Genomic DNA, 26,428 nt, shown 5'->3' on the forward strand with positions numbered 1-26,428 from the left:
ATCTGAAGATGGCTGCCAGAGGCGGTGCTTAGGTAGAGGGCAGTCATTGGCTGTGGTCAGTATGACGCAGAGACCAGTGATTGGTTGTTACTACGAAAGACAGATCAGAAACGAAACTGATACTGGTTTTTTCTTTACCGAGGATTCCCAGCCTGACGACGGGGAATATTCATGAGCATGTGAATCCATGCCAGACCCATGCTGGAGAACAACAGTTACAGGTAAGTAACTTGTTCCTTATTGGGGATTGAAGTTCTAAGACCATCCTATGATTTTTTTTATGAATGGAAGAGTAATCCATATAATGTCATTTGACACCAGCGTTCTTAGTGTGGGGATTTTTTTAAAGGTGTGTAATATAAATGATCTGTTCAGATCTTGGTCACCATTAATTTCAGGAGTACTAATCCAGCCCAAAATAGTTATCGGCTTTACAGATATATCTTCCTCAATAGAGGTCTCCGTAATGACAGATGTTTTCCGCACCACCTCTTCCTCAACTTGATTAGCCAATGGGTAACTTTGAATTATGTTTTTTTTTCCCGGCCCAGTCAGGAGTTGTGGGTTCCACTGCTTTGTTGTTCTGTCTTCCTCCAATTGCACTGGGGATACATTTTTTATTGTTTTTGATGTCAATCCCTCCAAGTACGTACGGTATGCAGTTTAGGTCAGCTTGCATTTGTGGGAGTATGACTTTGTCCTTGTTCTTTCCCAATGGCAACCTATTGTCTTCTAATAAGTCTACTCCCGTAGTAGTCCGTTCGGTTGTTTTCTTACTGGGAATGGGTTTATAGAATGCTGATAGCAGCGATTGTTGGGAGGACGACAATAAAGCCGCAAATTCCTTCTGTTTGGCTGAGATAGATTTATCAGTCACAGATACTTGGTTTAATTCATTGTTGGGAGCAGCATTCAATTGAAGTTGCAATGCAAGACGACTTGCAATGGTAAGTTCATCTACATCAATCGTTGCATCTAGATCTATATTGCCAGCAGAGGCATCGATGTTCTCCTCAATTCCTTTCCCCTTAACATTCAATTTTGGATCCAGGTTAGCAAAAATGTTTTACTTTTTTTGTTTTTGATTAAGGTTTTGTTTATCCAATATTTTCTTATTTCTTGCATTTAATCTATTTATTGCACGAATATGCAATCTTTTTTGTTTGCGTGATAGGAATTGTTTTAACCCTTGCGGCTCAGTATGTGCCTCTTGTGGGGGAGGTACCAGTTTCTCGCCCTCCTGCACCTTTTCCTTTTTTATTAGTTCTATTAGGTCAGATGGACTGTCAGGTGATTGCTCAGAGACATTATTCGATTCAATCAGCTGGTTCAATCCATTTGGTTCTTTTATCACATCGTTAGGCTGATTGAAGAAAATTAGTTGATCAATTTTCTCTGAGTTCTGCTTTACCATTTGGCAAAGCTGCGCGTGTGAGTAAATTTGTATCGAATCCGTGTTTTTTGGTACATTCACTATCTGGGCAAAAGTCGAGGGAAAGCTATAAACTGGTTCCCCCCCATTCTCTTTGGAAAGATCCTGTGGTGGTCTACTATAATTCTCTGTTTGAGATGCCGTTGTAACGGTACATCTACACGGAATACTAGGTGAGTAACAGCCTTTCTCCTTTTTGTAATTCTCAGCAAAGATATAACCCTCCAATTGATTATGCTGAGCAACGCTGTTTTTATATCACGGAGTTCGTAATGCGTATTCAAGTAAGTTAAGAATCCTTGACATTACGGGATAGGAGGCTTCAAAGCTCAGGAGATCCTCCACATCAGAAGTAGATTTAGGTTGAAAATTCTCATGCATTTCATTCTTCAGTGGTTTATTATGAGTGGATTCTCGCATATCAGGTGAACATACCACTCCCCTTTTTAATTGTGAAGGGCCATCATTATGCAGATCTATAGGGACCTGTTCAGAGGCTGAATTTTCTAGATTATAAGAGTTGGCCGATTCTGATACCAAGTTACATGGGATATCACAATGAAGATGTACTTGGTGTTTGCCAATTAGCCGTGCTGTCACTGGTGTTGACGGGCCATCAGACATTACGATCCGCTTCTCCAATTCCATTAGTACAGCAGGAGCCAGGATCGAAATGTCGGATGGTGGCCCTATATTAGTGTCTTCCATACTACCCAAGGCTTGATTGTTCAGTTTCTACCTCTGGAACACTTAAACTTCTCCTTGTTGTATTTGGATTGATAGGGTTCTCATGCTTGTTGTTAACACTGATTTCATGCATTAAATTGTCATTCGTATTATCACTATTCGGTACAATAAGCTTTTTATTTCCATACATATCATCCAATTTTTTTATAGTGGCCTCATTGGTACGTATTTTCGGATTGATAATCGTTTCCTTTAGCCCACTCCGTAGTCGAGAAGACATAGTTTTGCATGCAGCAAGGATCACAAATCTTATTCAAAGTAATGATAGATCACAAGCCAGAGTATTAGCCTTGATCTATTTTATAGCAATTCAGGAGTGTTAACCTCTGAGTGAATGGGTTAACCTCCCAAACCAGGTAGATTAGTGCCACAATGATTAAGTCTCACGGTTTTCTCATAATCGCGCGACCCCAACACCTACAGGCGCAACTCATTCAAGGAGGGGTGTTTGACCCACAGAACTCTGGGACGTGCCCCTCCAGCCTCCCAGTTCGCCACGCACCGCGAACAGCAAACAGTACTTGAGTTGTACTTGGCGGTGCGCGCGCGGTGCGCTGGGAGCAGTCCACTTGTAGAGGCAGAAAGGGGCGTTCCCTTGTAGGAGGCGGAGCCTCCGCTCCGGAGGAAACCTAGTTCTTAGGAAGTCAGGCAGGATCTGGTGTATCAGCCTAAGACGTCCTCCAGTCGGCAGGATCCTTTCACACGTTAGAGTCTTCAATGTGCTCGCTCGTATTCCACGCAAAACGACCCACTGTAAATCCAAAAAGGCAGGCAGCAAACCCAGCAAACAGTACTTGAGTTGTACTTGGCGGTGCTACAGCTCACATTTACCCCTCTTTAGATGAGCCTGGTTGTTTCCCGTCCCTAGCAAGGTATGCCCCTATAAATTAGTCACTACAATGAGTAACATATAGAAAGATTTTCTCCAGCATTGGATCTCTCATGGATTCAAATGGTTTCAGCCGTGTGCTACTTGCGGTCTTAAACGTGCATGATGGGATGGCCATGCAGACTGTACTACCTCTACCCCCATCACTCCGCTGGCAACTGTTCAATCTGTCGGGGGTTCTCCCAGAAGATGCTCAAGGACCGCAATCTGCAGTTGATTTGCTGGCTAAATGAGGGGGGGGGCAGCCCCTATCTGGCTTCGGAGGTAGGCTCGTCCTGTGGGGGGCAAGGCTGCTACATCTTCGACCAAGAGGTCGCCAGCGAACCCGAGGGTATGCTCGGCTAAGCTGTTGCCTAAGAAGCCGCACACAGAAGCCAGCCAACCATTGGATTTGGTTCCAGTCGGTGTGGCTTTGGTCGGACCAGCCGAGGGACTCTGGGTCACAGCCGCAAAAGCCAGGAGACTCCTCTCGCAAAACCTCAACGTCGGACAAGAAGTCCAGGACTCATTTCTCCTTGTTGCATGAGAAATCTTTTACGGAGAAACGTCGCTCTTCAGGCCGTGTCTGCCAAACAATGTTCCAAGTATTCGTCCAGAAGAGCCTCTTATCCATCTAAGGATGGGTTAGTGCTGTTGGTGCCAACGTCCTTGTCTACAACTGCGCTACCACTGGCGACTGCATTGACGGCTATGGGCCCATGAATGACTACTCAGTTGGCGACCCTGTCTGACCCGATCGACTACCCCACAAGGGATGATCCAGGTGGCGCTATTGCCGACGTTGACCCTGTTTACGGAATCTATGGCAGTGGGGGGGCAGCAGTCCGGGCGACAGTTGCTGGTCAATGTGGAGCCCCCATCGTCTACAGATTCAATGTGGCAGTCTGGGGCAGCGTTTGCATACATTCTTCTGATGGATATTCTACAACATGAGCCGTCTTCTACCTATGAGTTCAAGTCTGACAAGGAGGAACGACATCCATTTCTGGATCCTTGGGTGTTGTGTCTGCAAGAGGTTCGTCCATCCATGTCTGGGGGAGTGTGGGGGTGTATCTCACCTCCATATCCTTTGATCACTCGGCATTCGGTGCTCTCCATGCAGGTGCTGACGCAAGTGCTTCTGGGCCAGTTGGATGGCCCGGTGCCTGGTTCCTGTGGTTTCACCCTTTCCTGCCACTCCTTGTGAAGGGGTGGCTTCAGCAGCGCCTTGCAGTAGAGGGCCTCCAAGGGAGTCAACCCCGGTCTAGCCTTCTCCCAGTGGTTTATCTGCCCCGGAGGGATCAGGAAGAGGGTGAATTGGTTGAAGTGGACCGCGTTCCGCAGGATACTCGTTCAACGGTGTCAGTCACCCCGTAGGGCAGAGACCTGGGACACTGACCCAGAGTTGGCTACTTCAAATAGCCCAGCTCAGCCCTCGCAGCCATATGACATTGGTGCTTTTCATGCATTGATGGCGAAGGCCTGTAACTAGTGCGGCCTCATCCTGGAGGAAGAGAGGAAAGACTGTTTTCTATATGACCATATAGGGAAGAGGCAGAATGCAGTCTAGTCGATTTTCCCCCATATTGATGGCCTTCGGACAATGCATCCCACCCCCCTTGTTTTCAGAGCCTGGCGGTCAAGGAAGGGGCTGCCTGGAGAGAAAAAAATTGAAGGCGCTGGAATCAACTCTCGTGCCCGTTGCAGCCCACGCCGGAGTTGTTCCAAGCACAAGTTTACCCCTCCTTTGAAAATGAAGGACATAAGCTGGATGCCTTTGTCCAGTCAAGGCGGCCAACTCCTTGGCAGTCATGGTGCGCAATGATGGGAGATGTGGCACAGGTTGGCTCCCCTGTTGGACCACTTGCTGGAGCAGCAGCAGGAGGCAATGCTTTTTATTGCAGTGGATCTGGCAGTGGATCTGGCAGTCTGGGTTTAAATAGATCAATATTGAGTGGTTTTCTGACAGGCCTTGCTGCGCTTTACTGATTTCTGTCCTGAGGTTCAGCACAAGGTGGTGGACATGCCGTGCGAGGGGAGCAACTGTTGAGTGAGATTGATGGCCTCAAGAATATGAAGGACTGAAACGGCGGGATCCTTAACTGCCCAGCAGGGTAAAGTCTTTTTGCTCCTTTCAGAGGGGGGGTGACGGGAAATGCCAGATTTGCAGGCTCCTGCGAGAAGGGATATAGTCAGTCTACCTACTTCTCCCAGGGTTTCCAACGGTCTTTCCAGTCCTCGCAGCAGAGCAAAGAATATCAAGGCCAGCGAAAGAGGGGGTCTTCCTCCTTGCAAAGAGGCCGGCAGTCCAAGCCTCAACTGCCACAAGGGCAGTCAGTTAGGAGGTAGGTGGGTGCATCATGTTGACAAGTGGCATTTGATCACGACTGACAGGTGGGTTCTCTATGCAGTCCACTACAGCCACTGAGTTCACGCATCCATTCACCTCTTCGAATTCCACTGGTGGAAAGAGCTCAACCACACCTGCAGGTCTTGCGCCAATAGGTACCTCTGCTGCAGAAAGGGGCTGTCGAAGGTCCCGGCAGTGCAAAGAGAAGGTACATGCTACCGGTTTGGTAATCAAAAAGCTGGCACACCATTCTAGTCCTGCACCCACTCAACGATGTAAAAGGCAAAAAATTCAGGATGCCAACATTGCAGGACGACATTCGCTTGGTTCAACCGGGAGAGTTTCTGGCCTCGTTGGTTCTTGAGATACATATTTTCACATCCCCAAGCACTGCAAGTTTCTACAGTTCATGGTCAACGAGAATCATTATCCATTCCGGGTCCTTCCCTTTGGCCTGAAGTCGGCTCCCAAGACATTCAATAAGTGCCTGGTGCCAGTGGCGGCTTACCTATGCAGCGAAGGACATTTGTATCCGTACTTGGACGACTGGTTGGTCGGTGGGCAGGGGGCGACTTGTCAGCAGGCGGCAGACTCACACTGCGGAGCTGTGCGCCTGTTGCAGTGTCTGGGCTTTGCATCAACTTCAGAAAATCATGCTTGACGCCTTCCACGGAGTTGGCGTTTCTGCGGGGCTAGTTTTCAGACGGAACTAATTCAAGCCGGCCCAGGAAAGGATCGAAAAGCTGCTGTCTTTGGTGCGGTCATTTGCACCAGGAACGTCAGTCCCGGTCCTACATGTGTCCTCGGCACCATGGCATCCTGCATCCCCCTCATCCCAAATTGTCTGTTCTTGCGACCTACACAGGAGTTCCTTGCTTCAGTGGTCTCAGATCCACGTCTCCTGGTCGGGCGGTGATCATCGCCCCGTCCCTAGCCAAAGTGGACTCACTCGCCAACATCATAAAAGGCATGCCCCTTATGGAGCAGGAGTTCGGTATAACATAATCACTGATGCCTCCCAGGTCAGTTGGGGGTGCTCACCAGTTTCAGGTGAAAGGCCTGTGGTCCCCCAAGGAATTCTTGGTGCATATCAACGTTCTGGAGTAAGGGCGGTTCACTGGGCTCTGAAATCCTTTCTTCCCCTCATTCAAGACTCTGTGGTTCGGATTCTCACCGATTACACCATGACTGTTATATCTACGCAAGTTGGCGGAGTGGGTGCACGCGTTCAGGGCCCTTGTCCCAGGAGGCTCAAGCCATCTTGCACACAGGGTTCAGATCTGGCATTTTACTTACCAGGGATTCAAAACATTCAGGCAGATGCTCTCAGCAGGGAGTCCAGTCCGCCAGCCGCACACATGGTGGCTGAAGGGCAAGCAGGTGGCAAGGATATTTGGGAAATGGGGGACTCCTCTTCTGGACTTGTTCACCAGCCCCGAAAACGAGCAGTGCAGCCTCTTCACCAGCAGTCTCATCCGGGCTTGAGGGGGGGGGGGGGGTGGTCTCATTTGCGTGGACTGGCCTGTTTGCCTACGCCTTCCCTCCGTTTCCGCTGATCCGAAGAACGATTCAGATTTGCAAGGTTCCATGCAGGATCATCCTGGTGGCTCCGTTCTGGCCCAGGCAGATTTGGTTTTTCAGACCTTCACCTAGCGAGGGACGACCCGCTTCATCTGGGTTCAGAACTATATCCGCTTTCACAGGACCTGGGGATGGTGTGGCATGCGACCCAGGCTCACTTCACCTGGCAGCATGGCTCCTGACAATGCCTCAGGAATGCCGCTGCATTTTGGCTGTGGCAAGGGCAGTCTACCAACATGTCTTACGCCAGGAAGTGAAAAAGATTCTGTGCCCGGTGTTGGCAGCAGGGCTTGCAGCCATTGCTAGTTTCGCCTTCACAACTCCTTCCTTACCTTCTGTTGGCAGAAGAGGGTCTGGCATTGTCTATCAAGGTCCACTTAGCAGCAATTTCAAGGTTCACGCAGTGTCACAACTCTACATTTCTGTTCAGTGACCGATTGGTGAAACATTCCCCTCAAAGGTCTTTAAGACTTTTCCTACGGAGAAGAGGTTTTCTCCAGTCTGGAGCCTCAACTTGGTTCTCATGAAACCCCTGTTTGAGCCTATATCAAGGGCAGCCATCACATTTTTTACATGGAAGGTCTCGTTTCTTGTCATTTATCCTCCATAGCTGCGTTTCATGAAGGACAAGGTTCTCTACGAATCCCCATTTTATTCCATATCCGTCAGACTTTCACAAGAATGCTACAATAGCTTTGACATTGTCCCTAAGGCTTCCACTCCAGCGGCGAGAGCATTGAATTCCTTGGATGTCAAGAGGGCTTTGAAGTTCTATCTGGACAGGACCAAGTCTTTCAGGACTTCCAAGCAACTCTGTGGGTTTCGGACCCGCCAACAGAAGGAAGCCGATTTTGAAGCGAGGCATTTCAAGATGGGTGTCTCCTAGATCATTCTGCCACGACGAGCCATCAAGACCCTACAATCGACTCCCAGTGCTCATTCTACGAGGGCCATGGCAGTGCTTTGGGCAGGCTTGCTGCACAAGTATACCAGATACTACTGCCTGCATTAGCACCATGCGGAGGATGTGTAGGTTGGGCGTGCTGTTCTTAAACGCCTGTTCCAGTGAGGTAAGCCCTGCAGCTTTCAGGGTTAGACTTTTGCTCATATATTCATGTTCCTTTTAACTGAAGGTTTCTTTCTGTGGTGGTGTACATTGCCTCGTTTGAGTTGTTTGCCGGTTGTGCAACGCCAGGTCTTTCTTACTGCTATGCAGTCGATTCATGGATTCACATGCTGTGAAAGTCCAAATGCTGGAGGAGGGAGTAGTTTCTTATCTGTAACTCCATTTCTTCAGCGTTGGTATCTTTCATGCATTCACATGTGGCCTTCCCTTCAGGCAAACATCCTCTTAAGGTGCCCTCTGGGTTTGGAGAGGTTAAAATCTGAATGGAAGTTGCAGAGGCGGGGCTAAATATACTGGACAGCCCATTGGTGCTGCCTAAAGCACCCATACAGACATCCATAGGACATTTGAGGTGTCCTTTTTGCCATAGGAAAACCACGATCAAAGGTACTGAGGTTTCCCAGCCTGCCGGGGAAATATTCACAGCCTGTGAATCCGTGAAAGCAACCAACGCTGGAAAAATGGAGTTGCAGGTAAACTACTCCCTACTCGATCCCTCACACTCCTTGTCTAATGGTATAACCCCTTTTCCTATCCTACAGGGTACATATTTTCTGTAGTCCTTTAAAGCTTTTTTGGTGGTGTGGGAGCAGGTGGTGTGGGGGGACGCAGGGAGGTACAGGGGGTCCGGTGGGTGCTATTTGGGGCAGGTTTGCCCTTGCAATTTCCTCGAGGGTAGAATCACTACTGCCTGCTAATTTCCCTTTTTCTTGCTGTTGTGTTGGGGAGAATTCTCAGAAATGTACTAATTCCTCTCTACCTTAGAGACCCCCAGCACTCTAGGACTCTAATTTTCAACCTGGAGAGTGACATTTTTCCCACTCATGTATTTTACTGTGCTTTTAAACTTTCTTTTGGTTTATGGAGTTTGACAAACTCCATAGGTGGAATCTTTTTACATTGCCACATGGCACCTTCAGTGCAGTCTTTCAGATTTCCCGAGGTTTAAATACCTTCTCTTGGAAAAACTACTGTTTCCAAGAGCAGTAAAGTGAAATTTACTTTACTTACAATTGTAACTTTCTAGACCCAGCACACTTACAATAGGGTGCTGGAGGCATTAGTATCCCATCTGTCTAGTTTCTCGTGTAACAATTTTGTTTCCCTTTCTACAATTAATGGCCAGTGGCAGTGGTTTACTTAACTACCATTGGGAGTTTTTACCGCGGGCTTCGTTAGCAGCTGCAGTAAAGCACCCAGGGGTGCCCATTTTGTCAAAATGGACCAGTCTTTTTTTCACCATTTCTTGCTGGAAAGGTCTTTGAGATTTACTCTGCGAGCCAAATCAGGTATTGTCCCTTTGTTTGTCTTTGGTGGGATTCACGAGTGAAGCATGCCTCTGGCTCCAGTATGTCTGGCAGGGGCAGCAAGTGAGGGGCGGGGCACAAAACTCCCTGTGCTTAATTCCCTTGGTTACAGGAATGCACACAAAGGTGATTGGCTGGCTCTCCAGCAAGGACAGCCACCCTGCTGTGACAGCTAGGCTGGAATTAATGCGAGAAACCTGCATGAAAGGCGAGGCTTTTTGGCTTGGAAGGCAGTCAACCAATGGACAAATCTGAAGAACTTGGAAGAGACGCCTGCTGCAACTCCGAATTCGCCTTGACTAGAGAAACCCTGCAAGGATGACCTTCCCCTTGAGTTGGTGGGACCAATCAACTCCAACTCGTTTGGACATCCTCTCGAAGCTGGCTGTACCGTTGCTGCTGGAACAAGTGCCAGGGAGAGGAACACCAAATCGAGTGGATCGCATTTATATCGGACCAGAGCACTAGGAAGATTTTTGGGACTTCCATGATGCAGGACTGCTCAAGCCTGAGCCATCTGAAACAGTGCTGGTCCCTCAGAAGCAAGGAAGTGTGAAGTGGTATCCGAGAACCACTGTGTTGCGATTTGCTGTCAGACGTGAGGAGCTGAAATACCAAAGTGCCACTGAATTGAAGCTTGACCTTTGCTGTCGCCAACAGTCCCGTTATGAGTCTCCAGAAGTCCTCCCTCTAACTCTAGGACTGAGCCGCAGGAACAAAAGTATCTCGAGAGCCACACAGGAACAGATGCGAGCTGGAACAATTTCTTCTAACCAAAGGTACTGTAAAGTCTAAAAGTACGTATTGTCTTGTAGCCTTACTTGTTCTCAGTTGAGACCTGAGCTACTGCAGAGTTGCTTGCATCTTCTACACCTCACAAGCCTCCCAGCTTGTGTCCCTACTTTGATTCAACATTTTCTAAAAAAACTTCTAAAACCTTGTGCAAGACTTTTACTACCTGCAAGAAGTGATACAGCTCACCTAGAGTTTTGCCCAATTGACATTGGTTGGCCTGGCTCCCTGAATGACTTCTCTGAAATGTTTTTACCTTCCTTCCAGGAAAGGGTTAACTTTGCATTGAGGGGGTTTAAAAGTATTTACCTGCTTCAGTTTTTGTCTGATCTCTTCTTATTCTAACCTCTTTACTTGGACATTCATATCAGTATTGCTTTAAATGTACCAGTGATATATTAATGTCCAGTGTCCTAGCTGAGGGTTTAGGAAGTGCCTGTGCCATCCCAAATGGGTATTTGCTGATTTAGAGTGTGTTTGTGTTACTATATTGCCTCTTCTGAAGGCTTATGCAAACTGACTGTTAAATACACTCGGTTTGATTAAACTATTGTTTATTTGGATGATTGTCACTGTGGATCTCTGTAACCACCCTACTGCTCACATTGACCCCTCGTGAGATAAGCCTGGCTACTCAGCCACACTAACAACCTGTGTAGTACATAAGGTTGGGTTCCTATTGCCAGGAGGTCAAGGTTGTTTTTAGTGCACCAAATATTGCTTCACATTGCGTAATGCTTTTTCCTATAAAGCCATGGTGGTTCATGGTGCAAACTGCTGTATAAGCAAGATTATTTTTTTTTGCACTACCTAGAAGTCTGGCCATATTGTGTATTGCCATTTTTTAAAGACTGTATCCTGCAGTAACTGTTTGATTCACCTTGTCCATGTAGCCCAATGCTGTAGCAAAGGTGGGCAGCTCATGCCTACCAAACTATACATAAAGTATGTTACGTGAATAAAACTGTGTACTAGGGTGTCCATTTTGAAAGCTGGGAAACTGGACAGGTTGCTATAGGAACCATTTTAAAGGGTTTCTTTGCATTGGTATTGGCAATTTTCAATTAAGTCTCCTGCTTGTGGTCGCCCATGTTACTAATGGAAACATTTATATTGCTTCAAGCAATGCTTTTGGGAATGTCTGTTTAGAAAAGTGTGCTTCTGAATGACCCTCTTCGGGATAGGGCTTTTAACGCTATTTTCAGGGGTTCCTGATGTTCCGATAGTAGTATTCGGCACACCATAAGCCTGTTGAATCACTCAGACCTTGACACTGAATGGCTGTACAAAGTAACCTCTGCCATTTCAAACCCTTGTTTTGGCATTTAATCTTTCATTCCTTCTGTTTTAGGTTGTTGAAGATGGGTATGAGTTCTTCGCGAAAAGGCAGCTTGTAACATTATTTTCTGCACCAAACTACTGTGGAGAGTTTGATAATGCAGGGGCCATGATGAGCGTGGACGAAACATTAATGTGCTCTTTTCAGGTATGAGTTTTACTTACTATGTGAAAGTGTGGTTTTGGCTCAAGGCTGCAGTTTTGTAACCATGCTACAATATTTCTTTTGGCATCAATGTTCTGATTTAGTTGAAAGAAATGACTTTAGATGGGGAAAATAACTTGCATCTGAATTATTCTAGTGTTGCATTATTTGGGCTGCATACTGGGATCATCTGTTGCACAAGTTACGGATGGGCCAGCATGCAATCCACACATAGGTTGTCGCGTGGCCACAATGGTTCCTGTAATGCTGCCCAAGTAGTCCAGATTCAGTGTTCATTTCTGGTTGAACCTTCAAAACACAATGAAAGCTACCATGCCTGACATGGAAATATGGGTCCTGCTGTGCATTGAAATGCATTTTACTAATTTGAATGTGGCTTGTTGCATCTCACATAGCCAGATGGGACAATCCTTAAAGTTTGGCTTTAGTTTAACTACTTGCCAATGTATGTTCTCAATCTTATTAATATAAAATTGAGCTTCTGTTTTTTGGCACTTTTAGATCTTTACAAAAAAGTCCACGAGTATGGTTATGTTAAGATTATCTGAGTCTGGCAATACCTAAAGACGCCTGTTCCTTCTGTTATTGGTTTTATTGAGCGCAGACCTAGCTTCAAGAAGCAACAACGCTTTACAGAGGTATATAACTAAAGGGGTATAAAACAGTAAAGATGTATGACTGAGTCCTTTTCAGAGGTAACGCAAGAGATGTGTAGCCAGGGGTAGGGTACAGCTTTATAGGGGAGGAGAGGGGCAAACCGCATCTAGTGGTGCGGGGGCGACGTGATGGCCTAGGTGTTGAGACGCCTTGAAGAGGTGCGGTCTCGAGTACTTTTCTGAGTTGTAGGAGCATGTCTGATGCTGACTGGTAAGGTTTCATAGTCTTGTGGCATAGGTGGAGCCGGCTTGTGTTCTGTTACTTTGCTTCTAGCAGTTGTGGATTTAAAGTCTGCACGTGTCCTGGCTTCTGGTGGTGTGCTGTCAGCTGGAGATGCAGTTTCTCAACGCGGTAGCTGGGTGACTTGGGGGGCCACCTTCAAGCCTTATAGATGCAGCAAGACTTGAAGGTGGTTCATGCATGCAGTGGGAGCCAGTGAAGGTTGATGACTGCTGGGGTGATGTGTTTGTATCTGTGTAGACCCTTGATGTGCGTTCTCAGGGGCACATGGGAGGAAGACTGGAGCCTATGAGGGCATTGTAAATTATTGGGATTTAGAGCGCAAACAAACACCTGGAGGCGTCAAGGCGCTAGCGGAATTAACCTCATCAGAGCAGAGCAGCCACCATTTTAAACCAAATGTTTTCAGCTGCTTTAGAAAAACAAAGCTAGAGTGCTCCTAATGTGAAAGGGGCGAGCATTCCACAAAGGGACCAGTACGGAGAAGGATCTGCCCCACTGCGCGACAGCCACTGAAGCAAGGCACTTTCCAAAAACTGATTAGGGGAGCAAAGATCTCCATGGTTGGATCTTTGTCTGCAGAAACTCTGCTCCCTCAGAGTGAATGGCCCGATGGGCCGTACACAAGACCTTGAGTTCTCACAGGCAGCCAGTGAAGGCGTTGGAGGTGGTCGCGGAATGGGGAAGTCTAGGGGCACCAAGGTAGCTGCTGCGTTTTGTAAGATCTGGAAGCTTTGCAGTAGTACTTCCGGCTGGCCAAGGTAAATGCCATTACAGTAATCGATAGCACCCATGATGGCCACGGTAACAACTTTGCTCCTAGCTTCAGTAGGAAGAAATGGAAGCCCTTTCCTCAAAACCCTCAGTTTAGAGTAGCCACGGTGGCAGACCACCAATATCTGTGCCTCTCTGGAGCCAGAGGACATGATCTTGATCCCAAGGCGCTTTACCATCAGGCAAGGTACTGGGCAAGGTCCCAGGCATTACAGCCAAACTTGTCTCCATGCAGGTGGAATAGTACAGTGCTTAAACAGTGGATATAAAGCTGTCCGGAGGGAGGAAGGGCTTGACTTGTGTGTCTTGAAGGGGAGGTGTTTGTCAAGACTTGGTGCAAGAGGTGAGCTTGGGTGTGAAGCCCTCTGGGTTCATGGTGGTTAGCCATTTCTGTATGCCTGGGTGTTCAGTTTTGGTGAAGAGTAGGATTTCCGTCTTGGAGGGTTTGAGCTTCATGTATGCACTGCACATCCAAGACTCCTGGTGAGAGGCAGGTTTTGAGCCATACTTAATGTGAGGTCAACCGCCACAGCAAACTACTGCTCTTGCCTCATGCCATAGTGCTGACAGCAAAAACTACAGTTTACTACAACCCTCAAATCAAGTACCATTGAGAATCCAGAATCGATGTCACGGGGAGGTGTGCAGCTACCCAACTCGTGTTGGTGTAATGACATGTTACATGTAGATGACTGCTCTTTGCTTTGTTTATGGGTGAACACCAGTGTCTGGGGCTATGGCAAGTAGTATTTGTTCTCGTTCCACTATTAGCACTGCTTCATCATGCATGTGACACTGTTCAGATGTTTGTGGATCAAAACAATTCGGTTCAAGAATTATGTAGGTGTAAATCCATGAGAGCCTTAACAGTGCTGTACATAACGTGTTATCTGCTTGCATCATAGGAAATTATGCAAATGCACCAAAACTGCTGCCAATTACAAAGTCACCTACGACCATGTTGTACAGTGGTAGCTATTGAGGTATTTTTAATTGGAGGGACATGCATCTTTGCCCCAAATATGTGAGTGGCAGAGCATAGCAAAGGGGGCCTGAACCATCCAAGTGGCGTCTTCCCCACCCTGTCCCCAATAGCTTTAATGAATAATCGGTTAAAATGCTGCACTCTACAACACGTTTGATGAAAAATTGGGTAAACATTCCGTTTGCAATATGTTCTGTAGGGTAACACATGAGAAAATCTAATGGATGCAAATCCTCCAAACATGCACAGGAGTCTTTCCAACAGTTCCATGTCTTTCTCCACCATATAAACCAGTAGAAACCTTTTCATTCTGTCGGCACTGATGTAAATAAGCCAGTATTCCAATACAAGAACCGTAAGTGCCTGAAAGTGCAACAGGCTGTTTGGCTGGAGCTGCTGCTGGACTCATTTGACTCTGGATTTGTGGACTTTTCTGCGAGAGCCGTCTGCAAGAGGAAGTGCCTGCTACTCGCAACATGCTGTCTTTGAACTGCATTAAGTAAATTGCTTCTTTGATCTTTGAATTTTGCCCTTTTCCTTGGAGTTGGTGCTTGTGTTGCCAGTCATTTTACTGTCCCATTCACTGCCTACCTCTCATTTCAGCCATAATCCCTGGCGTTGCTGGTAGCCCTGCCCCCTTTCCATAGGGATTGGCGCTCTTTTCCTTGAATACCCGTAAGTGCCTGGAAGTGCAACAGGCTGTTTGGCTGTTCGGCTGAGCGGGTGGGCGAACTTGGACATAATCTAATTCTTTCTTTTGGTCCGCAAGTCCCCCATGCTGAAAACATTAATTTGAACCAAGGTAGGACCTGCCATTGTAAGTCTTGTGTTATTTTGTGAATGCACCCAAAAACAATTTCTGCAAGATCTAACTTGGGTATGATCGTCTTGGCACATATCTATACAAGATGGCCACCGGTCTGAGAAGCGGAAAGTGCTCTGGTATGGTGATGCCTACTAGTCTTAATGATCAGACCAATAATTGTGTAGTAACGTCCTCAAGTAGTGATGATTGTCAAGGCAAGTCATTTAAATGACCCGAATATAGAACCTAATGCTTCAACTGTCGTATCTCCACGCTCTGCCAATGAAGTGAATTTGCTTAATAGAGACTTTGATATCAAAGCATTGGCTGACCTGGATTCTCGCATTAGGTTATCTATCGGCCTGCTGACCCCACTCATACCTAGAAATCGAGACTTGCAAGATAATGTATACGGCAATGATTACATACCGTCCAGTCCTCATCTGCCCATCTCAAATAACACTGATAGGTAATGTTTCTGAATCGGAACTTCCACTAAGTCCCGATCTTTGTGTTCCCTATTCATAGAATAATGGTAGTGAACCCACTTTGCCTCTTACTCCTAAAGACCAAGAACCATTTACTTTTCTGGTGATGAGGATACCGGACTTGTTAGACAAAGGTCACGATGGCACTCATTTGGAATTGAGGGACATAAAACATACCTTGAGTGATATCGTGCCCAAAATCATGACGATGGAAGGATATTCTTGCACTAGAGGGGCTCTATATAGGTGCAAAGAATCCCCATGAGGCAAAAGTTAAGATCTCACACAAACTCTATCTAATGAATCCTGTTTTGCTAACTCTCAGGGCCCTGTGAATCAACCTCCTAAAGAATTTGCTGCTATGTGAGGTAGGTGCTATCAACTCTTCCTTAGCTGAACTTAGAAACAAACTTGGGCCAACAACCTCTGATATCTCGCCAGAAAAGTTACCTGCTGACAGTCCCTCAGTCCTAATCAAACTTGTGGATGAACAAAAACAGGACGCAGGATCTGCTGACTGCGAAATTGACTATATAGGCTATTTTAGAAGATTTCACAAAAATCAAATGCTGTTAAACGTGCTGAAAAAAACGATCAGCCAATGAAAAAAATCAAAAATTTTGGTGATCTCAAATAGTTGCGGAGAAAATGTAATTGTAGCACAACTTTCTGTGGAATGTCAATCTCATCTTGGCGCTTACCACGGGAATGTGGCGAAGATGAGAGGCTAAATTACCATCAAATCCTTGTAGTCACATAAAAATGGTTACTGCCGAAGTGCATTCTGATTGTACAAATTCTTCAGCCATGCACGATGCAAAAATAGGCTCTGACAAGGTGATTGAAGACAAAAGTATTGAAAGTTCAAAAAATACTTCCAAACTACTTTCAGAGTGCTGGAAGGAAACATACCTCAATGTCTACATTATCTCTGAAACTACTCAGACCCAAGCAAAGTAACTAAACTGCCCTCTGTTGTATTAACAAAAATGGTACTGTTACTATATTCCGAAACTTTACTGAAACCTGATACGGATCCCGTTATGAATACCACTAATGCACCTATTACTCTAAATGGGAGAGGGAAGCTTACTATTTTACCCAATGATTCTTCTAATGAAAACCTTCATTCTCAGAACCAAGGCGAACTTGATGGTCCTGTTTGTGTTGTACATGAAACAGTTAAACAATCATTGCAGAGTACTAATATTGATGTATCAAATGTGCATGACTCTATGCTTAATGCTTTAAAGGCTGGGATTCCACCACTAGATAATCAATTGGCTACTAAATACACATGCTTTGGGGAGTGCAACTATTGCACAGTATAACACAACTCATTCACCTCTTGCAAATGCTTCATTGTGTAAACCACGTAAGTCATCAGAATCTGCTGATCGACCCCCTTAATGAAACCCTAACCAATCTGAAAAATGTCCTGAATCTAGATAATCCTCTGTTTGGGGCAAAAGACTCTCCTATTGTCTTTACAGGCAGTTTGCAGGCTGAGCAAGGCAAAATTGCTGATGCTCGGCCCTGCCTAGCTAATGTTAATAGCAGGAAAGGCATTAACATGTTAGGGTTGGAAGGAAAACAGGAAGTCTTAGGAGGGGCACAAATCAATAGAAGATATCTCCTGTATCTTCTCTATGCAATTCCACCACTGAGAATTATAGCGTCTAGTGATATTGATCCTATTGCTCTGGCTCCAACTAACTACTGCATGACATGCCATCTGTTCTCTGAACATGTACCGAAACTTATATGGCCTTATAGAGGGGAGCTATCTGAAATGGGATTCTCATTATTTACATTCAATGATGAACAGTTGGCAGGAGAATTTTTATGATAATCGGAGATCTGAATCTTCTAAGCAAAGAACGAATGGTGGCTTGACAATTAGTGCAAAAAATGAAAAACTTTGTATTTCTCAATTACTATTGCTCGCACTAATAGTGAAATGGCATGGATAGAATCATTATTAAAAACAATATTTGCGGCAAATCCTAACTGATCTGTATCATAAGCCAAGGCGAAGACAGTACTTACTGTACTGTTGTGGAATTCATGTGGTTTCAGTAATATTCCGATCTGGCTATCTACTCTCGATAAACTACCATCAATTTTTGTTTCAAGATACTATGAAAATGAATCCACTAGTTTACCCGCGATTATCATTAATATTCTCTTGCCACTAAAGGTGTGGAAGGTAGGCCCTATGGTGGCCTAGCCATCTCAGTTAACAATTCTGTTGCCTGCAATATAACTCTGGTGTACTCATCCATCCATGGTTTAGCGGTATTTATGTGCTTGAATAAGCATGATGATAAAGTACCTGTACTGTAATCCCCTGAAATGCAAACTATTGGAGATCCTCTGATATAGATTGTTGCTTTGATCAAGCCTCAACCTTTCAATTATGATCCTATTGTGGGTGGTGACTTTAACTTTCAATGTATAGGATTACTTGCGTATCACAATGCCTCTAAACAAGCCAAAACAAATAGCTTTAAGAGGGGTTGGATTCTGTGATTACTTCGAGGACTGGGGCATGTCATTTGTTAAGTTTAGTGAACTTTCTAATACTCATACCTGGAAAAGGGGAAATACTAGTTCCATGATTGATTTCTTTTGTGTCTCCGATTCATTGTTATCATGCATTGACTCTGCTATTGCACCAGCCTATCAAAATAAGTCTACAATCAATGCTGAAACCTGGATAGCCTATGTCGAGAAAAAATATGCAGATCGTTTTGCTAAATTACAAGACAATATGGACCTGTCTCCTCCGTCTACTCAATTTGTCTCCACTTTTGATATCATGTGGGCCATCAAATTATCCAATTCTCGTGCTCCAGGTCCCGATGGGATTCCATCGTGTGTATATAGGTCTGATCCAATCTTCTGTATGATCTTAAAAATTAAGTTTGATAGCATCTTAGTAAATGGTACCATTCCTATGTCGTGGGTTACTTCTATTCGATTCCCACTTTATAAAAAAGGTGACTAGTTTACCCTAGAATTAGACCTATTTCTTTGACAGATGCAGCGGCCAAAGGTCTTTATTTCAGTCATCTATGAGCTTGAAAAACATCTAGCAACTTATAAGATCTATTCCAAATGGCAAGTGGGATTTAGACGCCAGATGGGAACAACATTAAATGCCACAACAATGGCACATTTGATTGCTGCAGTAAAAAAAGGAGCTCAGTACCATTTACATTGCTTCAATCGATATGTCTTCTGCATTTGATAGTTGTTCGCAATGTATTATGGACTAAAATGCGCAAATTGGGATTCCTGAATATCTTGTATATTGGATTACTAAATTTCACACTAATACATCATGCAGAATTCGATTAACTCAAGGGGGCTCTGACTGATCCTGTGCAACTACATCTTGGGCTAAAGCAAGGCTGCAATTTTGCAGCTTTGCTGTTAAATCTTGATCTCTCTGATATAGATTAACTTTGGGAATCAACTGTTACGGTTCTTGCAAGGCTATGCTCATGAAGAATACACTGGCTAGCCTTTGCAGATCTTATTTTTTTTCGAGGGGATTGGGTCCTCCGATGTATTCCATATCTTTGACGGTAATCACCACAGCTGTGCTGCTTCGGAAAATCTTTCGTCGTCTGCATCCTGCGTCAATGACGTGATACGCCACCCTCGAGGACCTCCTCTGGCCGACGTCACTGGATATTATAAGTAGGACGCACAACGCCTGTAGCCTCAGTTTCATTTTTTGCCGCGAACGTGTTCTCTTCGGAGATCTCGGCGCGCCTCGACTCTTTGGAGTTCTTTCTCAGTTCTTCGAACCTGTTTCGTTTTGTGACCATCTTTTCTTCGTGAAGATGTCTACCTCGTCTTCCACACCGCGTCCGGGTTTGTAGAAGTGCAGGGACTGTGGGTCCAACATGTCGGTTACGGACTCACGGCGCCTGCCTCTGGTGTCTCGGGGAGGCCCATGACACGGATGACTGTCGACTGCCATTCACTCACGTCTAAAGCCTTGCGGAAATGCAAGAAGTTATCGGTAGGTAAGGTGTCTAGAAGTCGGTCTGCAGGGCTTTCGAAGGACGATTCGAGAGGCGACTCTCCGTGTCGTCTTCGGAGTCAGTGGGTCTCGGTCGCGGAGTCGGTCCCGCCACTCCTCTGCCTCTTGGAGGCACTCCCGGAAGCGCAGTCATCGGTCGCCTTCCCTGTCCTCTTCCGAGGACTCCGCCCGTCAGCGGGTCGCTTACCCTACCAAGCAGGCGACGCCAGAGGAATGGGCTTCCTTCGGGAAGAAAATGTTAGCGATTCTCAATCGCAGGGCACCAGTCCGTCCGCACCTCCGAGTGGGGTCGGTCGAGACGGTGGCTGGCACGATTCGCGGGAGAGGTCCCGCTCAGACAAGGAATCGTTCTTGTCATGCCAGGTCCTGGTCCTCAACGTGCTCAAGACTGTGTGAACCTGTGATGTCTTCGAGGAAGACACCAAGTTCATCGACTGACTCTTTCGAGGCCCCGCCTCTGAAGTCTTCGGCGCCCAGGCTGTCAAGGACACGCTGACTCAATCAATGCTGTCGGCGCCGTGTTCAGCATCAGTGCTGATTCACTCGATGCCCTCAATGCCTTTCGAGGCTGTCTAAGGGGGTGCCCAGAGGCTCGGTGGAACCCCCTAGAAAGACTCTGGCCAAGGTCAAGCATGGCTTTGGTTCACATTCTGTGCCTTCTTACCGCCATCTTGAGTTTATTTCAGAGGTGGACGAGGGCTCTGGTGGCATGGTTCCTAATACGGTGCCTGACGAGATTCTTTCGGGCCATAGCCAGTTTGAGGACCTGAGGCAGTCCCTGCGCGATGCTAGCGGGCTGGACACCTCTCCGGAGGTGGAGTTTTGTAGGCCTGAGCCTGGCACTCATGCCAACTCCTCGTACCGGCGCCTTATGTCGAGGGTCACGGAGTACTTGGGATGGTCTCCTCCCCTGCGGGAATTTCTTCAGATGACCTTACGGATATCCTCGGCCTTGGTCCACCAAATGACCCGGTACTGCCGTTTCATATGGCTCTACAGAGGAGGGTGGCGGTGGCTTGGACTGCTCCAGAGTCTTCCTGCAGTGGGCAAGTCTTTGCCGCGAAAATACCGCTCAGCCAGTAGCAACCCCTGCTACTTGTCCAAGCACCCCACTCCGAAGAGTTTGGTGGTGCAGGCGGCTACGGCCCCGGCAAAGCAGGCACTGTGTCCTACCATCCCTCCTGATAGGGACGACAAGCGGGCGAAGAAAGTGTTTTCTTCAGGGGGTATGGTGCTTCAGGCGGCCATCTCCGTATGTGCCGTGTCACGTTTCGCGCACACACTGGAACTGTTTCCTCAGCGGCAGAACATATTCCCGAAGGGGAGGAATGGGATGGTTTCCTTGCCATGGTCCAGGATGGCAAGGATGCCATGCGTGAGGCTGTTCAGTCGGATTTGGACATGGCAGATTGCGTCAGCCGGTCCATGGCGGCGAGCACTGTGATATGCAGGTTTGCGTGGTTGCGGAAGTCGAGGTTTGCTCCTGATGTGCAGGCCCGGCTCCTCAACATGCCCTCTGACGGTGAACATCCTTTAGGCAGCAAGGCTGATAGCCTTGAGAGGTTGCAGACCTCAAAAGCTGCAGCGAAGTCGTTGGGCGCTTCAGTTAGACAACCTCCGCCTTTTCATCCTAGGGGACAGCAATGGAGGGGAGGTTCCTTTTTTGTTTTTACTCATCCTTTGGTAAAGCGAGAGGAGCTGCCAGTCAAAGGGGCCACCGTATGAGTGCCAGAGGTGGAAAACAAGGTAATCGAGGGGCCAAGGCCGCTCGGGCTGTTGCCTCTTTGCCCTCGGGCAACGCCACAGCTGCTTCAGCACAGTCATGAGGCCATGTCCCATGGTTCACCGGTTGGGGGAAGGCTGGTGCAGCATCTTGTAGAGTGGCACGCCATTACTTCAGATGTGTGGGTTCTGGAGATCATAACCCACGGCTACGGTCTTTCTTTCCGGCAGAGGCCTCAAGACAATCCACCGGGGAATCTCTTTGAAGAGTCTGGATCCGCTCCTTGCGCAGGAAATTCAATCCCTGCTGGAGAAAGGCACCATAGAACTGGTGCTTGTAGCGGAGAGGAACAAGGGATGGTATTCCTTATTTTTTGATTTCCAAGAAAGACTGGGGATTGAGACCCATCATGGACTTGCGCGGTTTGAACAAACTCCTCAGGAAGGACAAGTTCAAGATGGTTACTCTCGTCCTCCAGGCCCTTCAACTTCAGGACTGGTTGTTGTCTCTCGACCTCAAGGATGCTTATTTTCATGTGCCGATGCATCCAAAGCACAAGAAGTACCTGAGGTTTGCGGTTGGCGACTCGCACTTTCAGTTTCGGGTCCTGCCGTTCAGTTTGACCTCCGCCCAAGGGTTTTCACCAAGCTCATGCTAGTGGTAGCAGCGCACCTCAGGAAAGGGGATTCACGTCTACCCCTACCTGGACGATTGGTTGATCAGGGCGTGCTCTCCCGAGCAGGTCCTGGATCCGTCAGTCACATTCTTCTCCCTCCACAAGCTGGGCTTCTCCCTCCACTTAAGTCCCATTTGACACCCACTCAGAGGCTCCAGTACATCGGAGCAGTGCTCGACACGTCCCTGGGGCAGTGTTATCCTCCCCAGGTGAGGGCTCATCGCATTCAGCAGATGGTGCACAAGTTTCAGCTTGCCCAGAGTCTCCCAGCGTTCGAGTTTGTGAGATTGCTCGGCCTCATGGCATCCTGCATTCTTCTGGTGCCGGAGGCCAGGTTGAGGATGAGATCTTTTCAATGGGCACGCAAGCTCCAGTGGTCTCAGTCCTCCGGCAGGACGTCGGACCCTGTTCAGGTGCCATCGTCGGTCGCCCAGGACCTTCTGTGGTGGGCCGTCGAAGACAATCTGATGGGGGTTCCATTTTGGCTACCCTGGCCGGAGGTGACAATTGTGACGGACGCATCCCTCACGGGATGGGGAGCTCATGCCAACGAGTTGACAGTCAGCGGTTGTTGGTCTCCGGAGTCCAGACTCCAAATCAATCTGTTGGAGCTCGGGGCCGTCAGGCTAGCCCTGAAGGCTTTTCTGCCGACTGTGCGAGGGAAGAATGTCCTGATCCTGATGGACAACACAGTGGCCATGCACTACCTGAACAAAAAGGGGGGGCGCAGGGTCACTTCCTCTGTGCAGGGAGGCGATGCAGCTCTGGTTCTGGGCAATACAGCAGGAAGTTTCGATCTCGGCAGTTCATCTGGCCAGAGACGAAAACAAGACGGCGGACGCTCTGAGCAGGTCGGAGCGCGATCTCTCACAAATGGGAGTTGGCTCAGGAGCTTCTCATGGAGATCTTCGCCCTTGGGGGACCCCTCAAGTGGATCTCATCGCCTCCAGTGTCAACCGTGAGCTTCTGCTCACGGGAATTTCCTCCGAAAGGAGCCTTAGGAGACGCGTATGTGGTGGAGTGGTCATTCCCACTGCTGTATGCGTTTCCGCCAGTCCCCGTCATTCCGCAAGTGCTGCAGAGGTTTGGTTCCCGGATGATCCTCATTGCTCCGGCGTGGGCCCGGAGGACGTGGTACCCGGACCTTCTTGACTTGTCCATCTGCCCTCCACGTCGTCTTCCCTACCGAGACGATCTGCTCTCACGGGAGGGAGGGGTCAGATTCTCCATCCAGAGGTCAGATCCCTCAACCTTCACGCTTGGTTTCTGAAAAGTTGAGGTATAAGGATTGGGACCTCCCTGAAGACATGATGGAGGTGTTGCTCACGGCCAGCAACCAAGTCCCTGTGCCGTTGCCGTAAGTTCTGCGACTGGTACAGGGTTAAGAATGTGGATCCTTTTGCATGCGACATTCCCATGGTTCTGTCTTTTTTGCTTTCTTTGGCCCACAGGGGCCTTCAAGTGGGTACTAAAGGTTACCTGGCGGCGCTGTCCATATTTAAGCGCTCGTCTAAAGAGTGTTCCTATTTTAAAATTGCTTTAATTTCTCAGTTTCTGAAAGGGCTCACTAATGTGTTCCCTCCGTCACCTTTCCAGGTGCCGGTTGGGATTTGAACCTTGTTCTCAAGTTTCTGATGGGTGCTCCGTTTTAGCCTTTGCATTCATGCCCTTTGAGACTAACTCTTAAAACTGTTTTTGGTTGCGGTCACTTCCGCTCGCAGAGTGAGTTAGTTACAGGCACTTTCAGTTAAGCCACCGTTCACTGTGTTTCATAAGGACAGGGTTGTCCTTGAGTTTGTCCGTCCTTTCTTCCGAAGGTGGTGTCTGAATTCCATTTAGGCCACAAGGTTGTTCTTCCGGCGTTTTATCCTTCACATCCTGGTAAGGAAGAGGAGAGGCTCCATAGGCTTGATCTTAGGAGAGCGTTAAGCTTTTATAGTTCACGCATGTCCCGGGTTAGTGGACGATCAACTCTTCATTGGTTACGCTGGAAAGCGTTTGGGACACTTTGTCTCGCTGGATTATTTTGGCTATCTCGGAGTCTTACCGCTTGGCGGGTAAGGACCCACCGGTCGGTTTACGGGCCCATTCTACCAGGGTTATGGCTGACTCTACTGCCCTACAGAGGGGTGTTCCTATTCGTAACATCTGTGATGCAGCCACCTGGGCTTCGGTACATACTTTTGTACGTCACTACTCCCTCGATTCCATCCGGGGGCAGGATCTGGCCTTTGACAAGGCGGTCCTTTACTCCGCAACTTGATTGGGCATTCTAAATTTGTTTTCTAAATTCTTTTCCCACCTCCTTGCATTGGTACTGCTTTAGGAGTCTGTCATAGATATGGAATACGTTGGAGGACCCAATCCCCTCGAAGAACAAGTTACTCTTACCTGGTTAAGTTCTTTAGATGGGATGGTCCGACGTATTCCATATCGCTCCCTCCCTATCCTGCTACAGAATTTCCTATGCGATTGCAGCTTAAGTTTCCGCAAGGCTTTGTGTGGTCACTGTCGAAGACTGGTGCCACACGTTCTGGGGAAAAAACTACAACTGAGGCTACGGGCATTGTGCATCCTACTTATAACATCCAGTGACGTCGGCCGTCAGAGGAGGTCCTTGAGGGCGGCGTATCGACGAAGGACGCAGACGCCGAAAGATTTTCCGAAGCAGCACAGCTGTGGTGATTACTGTCATAGATATGGAATGTCGTCGGACCATCCCATCGAAAGAACGTTACCAGGTAAAGTAACTTGTTCTTTGATCTAACACCAGCTGGTCTCCAATCTAAGTTAGATATATTTTCAGAATGTGCTTATCAACACAATCTTGAACCTAATCCATCTATAACATGTGTAATCTTTAAATCCATTAAGAAACTTAAGTATAGCTGGAATATTAAGGGTATTCCTATACATGAATTACAAGAAACAATCTATCTAGGATACCGTCTGAGCAGTATGACCTCTATTAATTCACGGGTGGATTATTTAAAGCAAAAAGCGAGACCTCACTTGACTCACTTATGTACCTTTGGGACCCATAAACACAGGGGCCCTGGCTGCACTCGTTCCTTGCGCCAGGCTCAGATGTGAGCAGGAACGGTTTATTTCAGTGCAGGGTTGCTTTTATTTTACAAGAACTTTCCAGGAGCTGAAAGCATTTATTACAGAGAATATCCCCATGTGCTGACTCATCGGGTGTGGCAGGCAGGCTGAACCTGGTGGGTATGGCTTCAGAAGCTCAGCTATATAAGCTGCTCCATCCTTAAGGCCAGTACTTCACATTACTGTGCACTTGCATGCAATGTGACGCTCACCGCCGCTTGGACCAGTTTACTTACCTTTGAAGACAGGCGTTCTCCATACTCCCCTCCAGGAAACCGGTGCTTCGCTTCATCTGCAGACTCATCTCCTGACATCCAGCGATCTTGATCCCAACGCCGCAGCACCACACTCCACATCCACGAACTCGGACCCTATGAAGACTAAAGAGAAGGTTAGAACATCCGTCCTAGGGCCACACCGCATTTGAACCCCAGGCGCCACCTATAACTTACCAGCTACTGTACTGCTGCAGCTTCATTCCTCGTTCCCTCCGGCTGCCGCCTCAAGCTCCGCAGCTTCTGCCGGGCTGTCAGCATCACCTGCAAGGGAAGAAAGCAAAAGAGCAAACATCTAAAGTGGAACGGACAGCAATACACGACAAACTTTACAATACAACAAAAACAGACTAGGAAAGGCAAACGGAACACTTAACTGAAGTAGTGTGGCTTAGTCGCAGCAGGACTGGACTGCCACGTGCAAGGGACCAGTGAAGGAACTCGGTCCAGTTCATACAAGCACCCCTGCCAGAAGCAGCAGGACTGAGTGCTCGCCAAAACTAATCAACAGGTGAGCTTTCCAGGGACCGCGTTTCCCACAGGTACCGCGGTTTGGAGAAGGGGTCTGAAAGGGAGATCAGGCACACAAGCTGGCATACTCTCGCCCCCTATTCTCCACGCAGGAGCAGCATCCCGTATTACCACCAGTCGCCACATAAGCGCAGAAGGCCAAGTCGGACCCGAGCAACCTCACCCCTAGGAGGGCTGCAACCGTGCCCAACACCTCTGCAGCGAACAAGTGAGCGTAACACATGGTGACATCATAGGGTTATATGGTGGGGCAGGCTTAAGCTAGACCTATCCCCAAGAACTGGATAGGGCAGCCAATGGTGGTTGCCTCCTCTAGGAGGGGGGCTCAGTTTATGGGGTTGTTTATGATGTGCAAAGCCTTCCACAGTACTTTTTGCCACAAATCAATCTTAACATAAACTACAC

General features: G+C 47.5%; 1 protein-coding gene across 1 annotated transcript in view; it reads left to right on the forward strand.

Moving 5' to 3' along the window:
• Positions 1-26,428, forward strand: part of PPP1CC (protein phosphatase 1 catalytic subunit gamma) — a 364,794-nt gene that overhangs the window by 322,722 nt on the left and 15,644 nt on the right. The window contains exon 6 of the mRNA XM_069619537.1: positions 11,555-11,689. Within this exon, the coding sequence (XP_069475638.1) occupies positions 11,555-11,689 (135 nt within the window). The remainder of the gene's footprint in view (positions 1-11,554; positions 11,690-26,428) is intronic.

This window comes from Ambystoma mexicanum, chromosome 10 (assembly GCF_040938575.1).
Source record: "Ambystoma mexicanum isolate Mex_15411 chromosome 10, UKY_AmexF1_1, whole genome shotgun sequence".
NCBI classification, from domain to species: Eukaryota; Metazoa; Chordata; class Amphibia; order Caudata; family Ambystomatidae; genus Ambystoma; species Ambystoma mexicanum.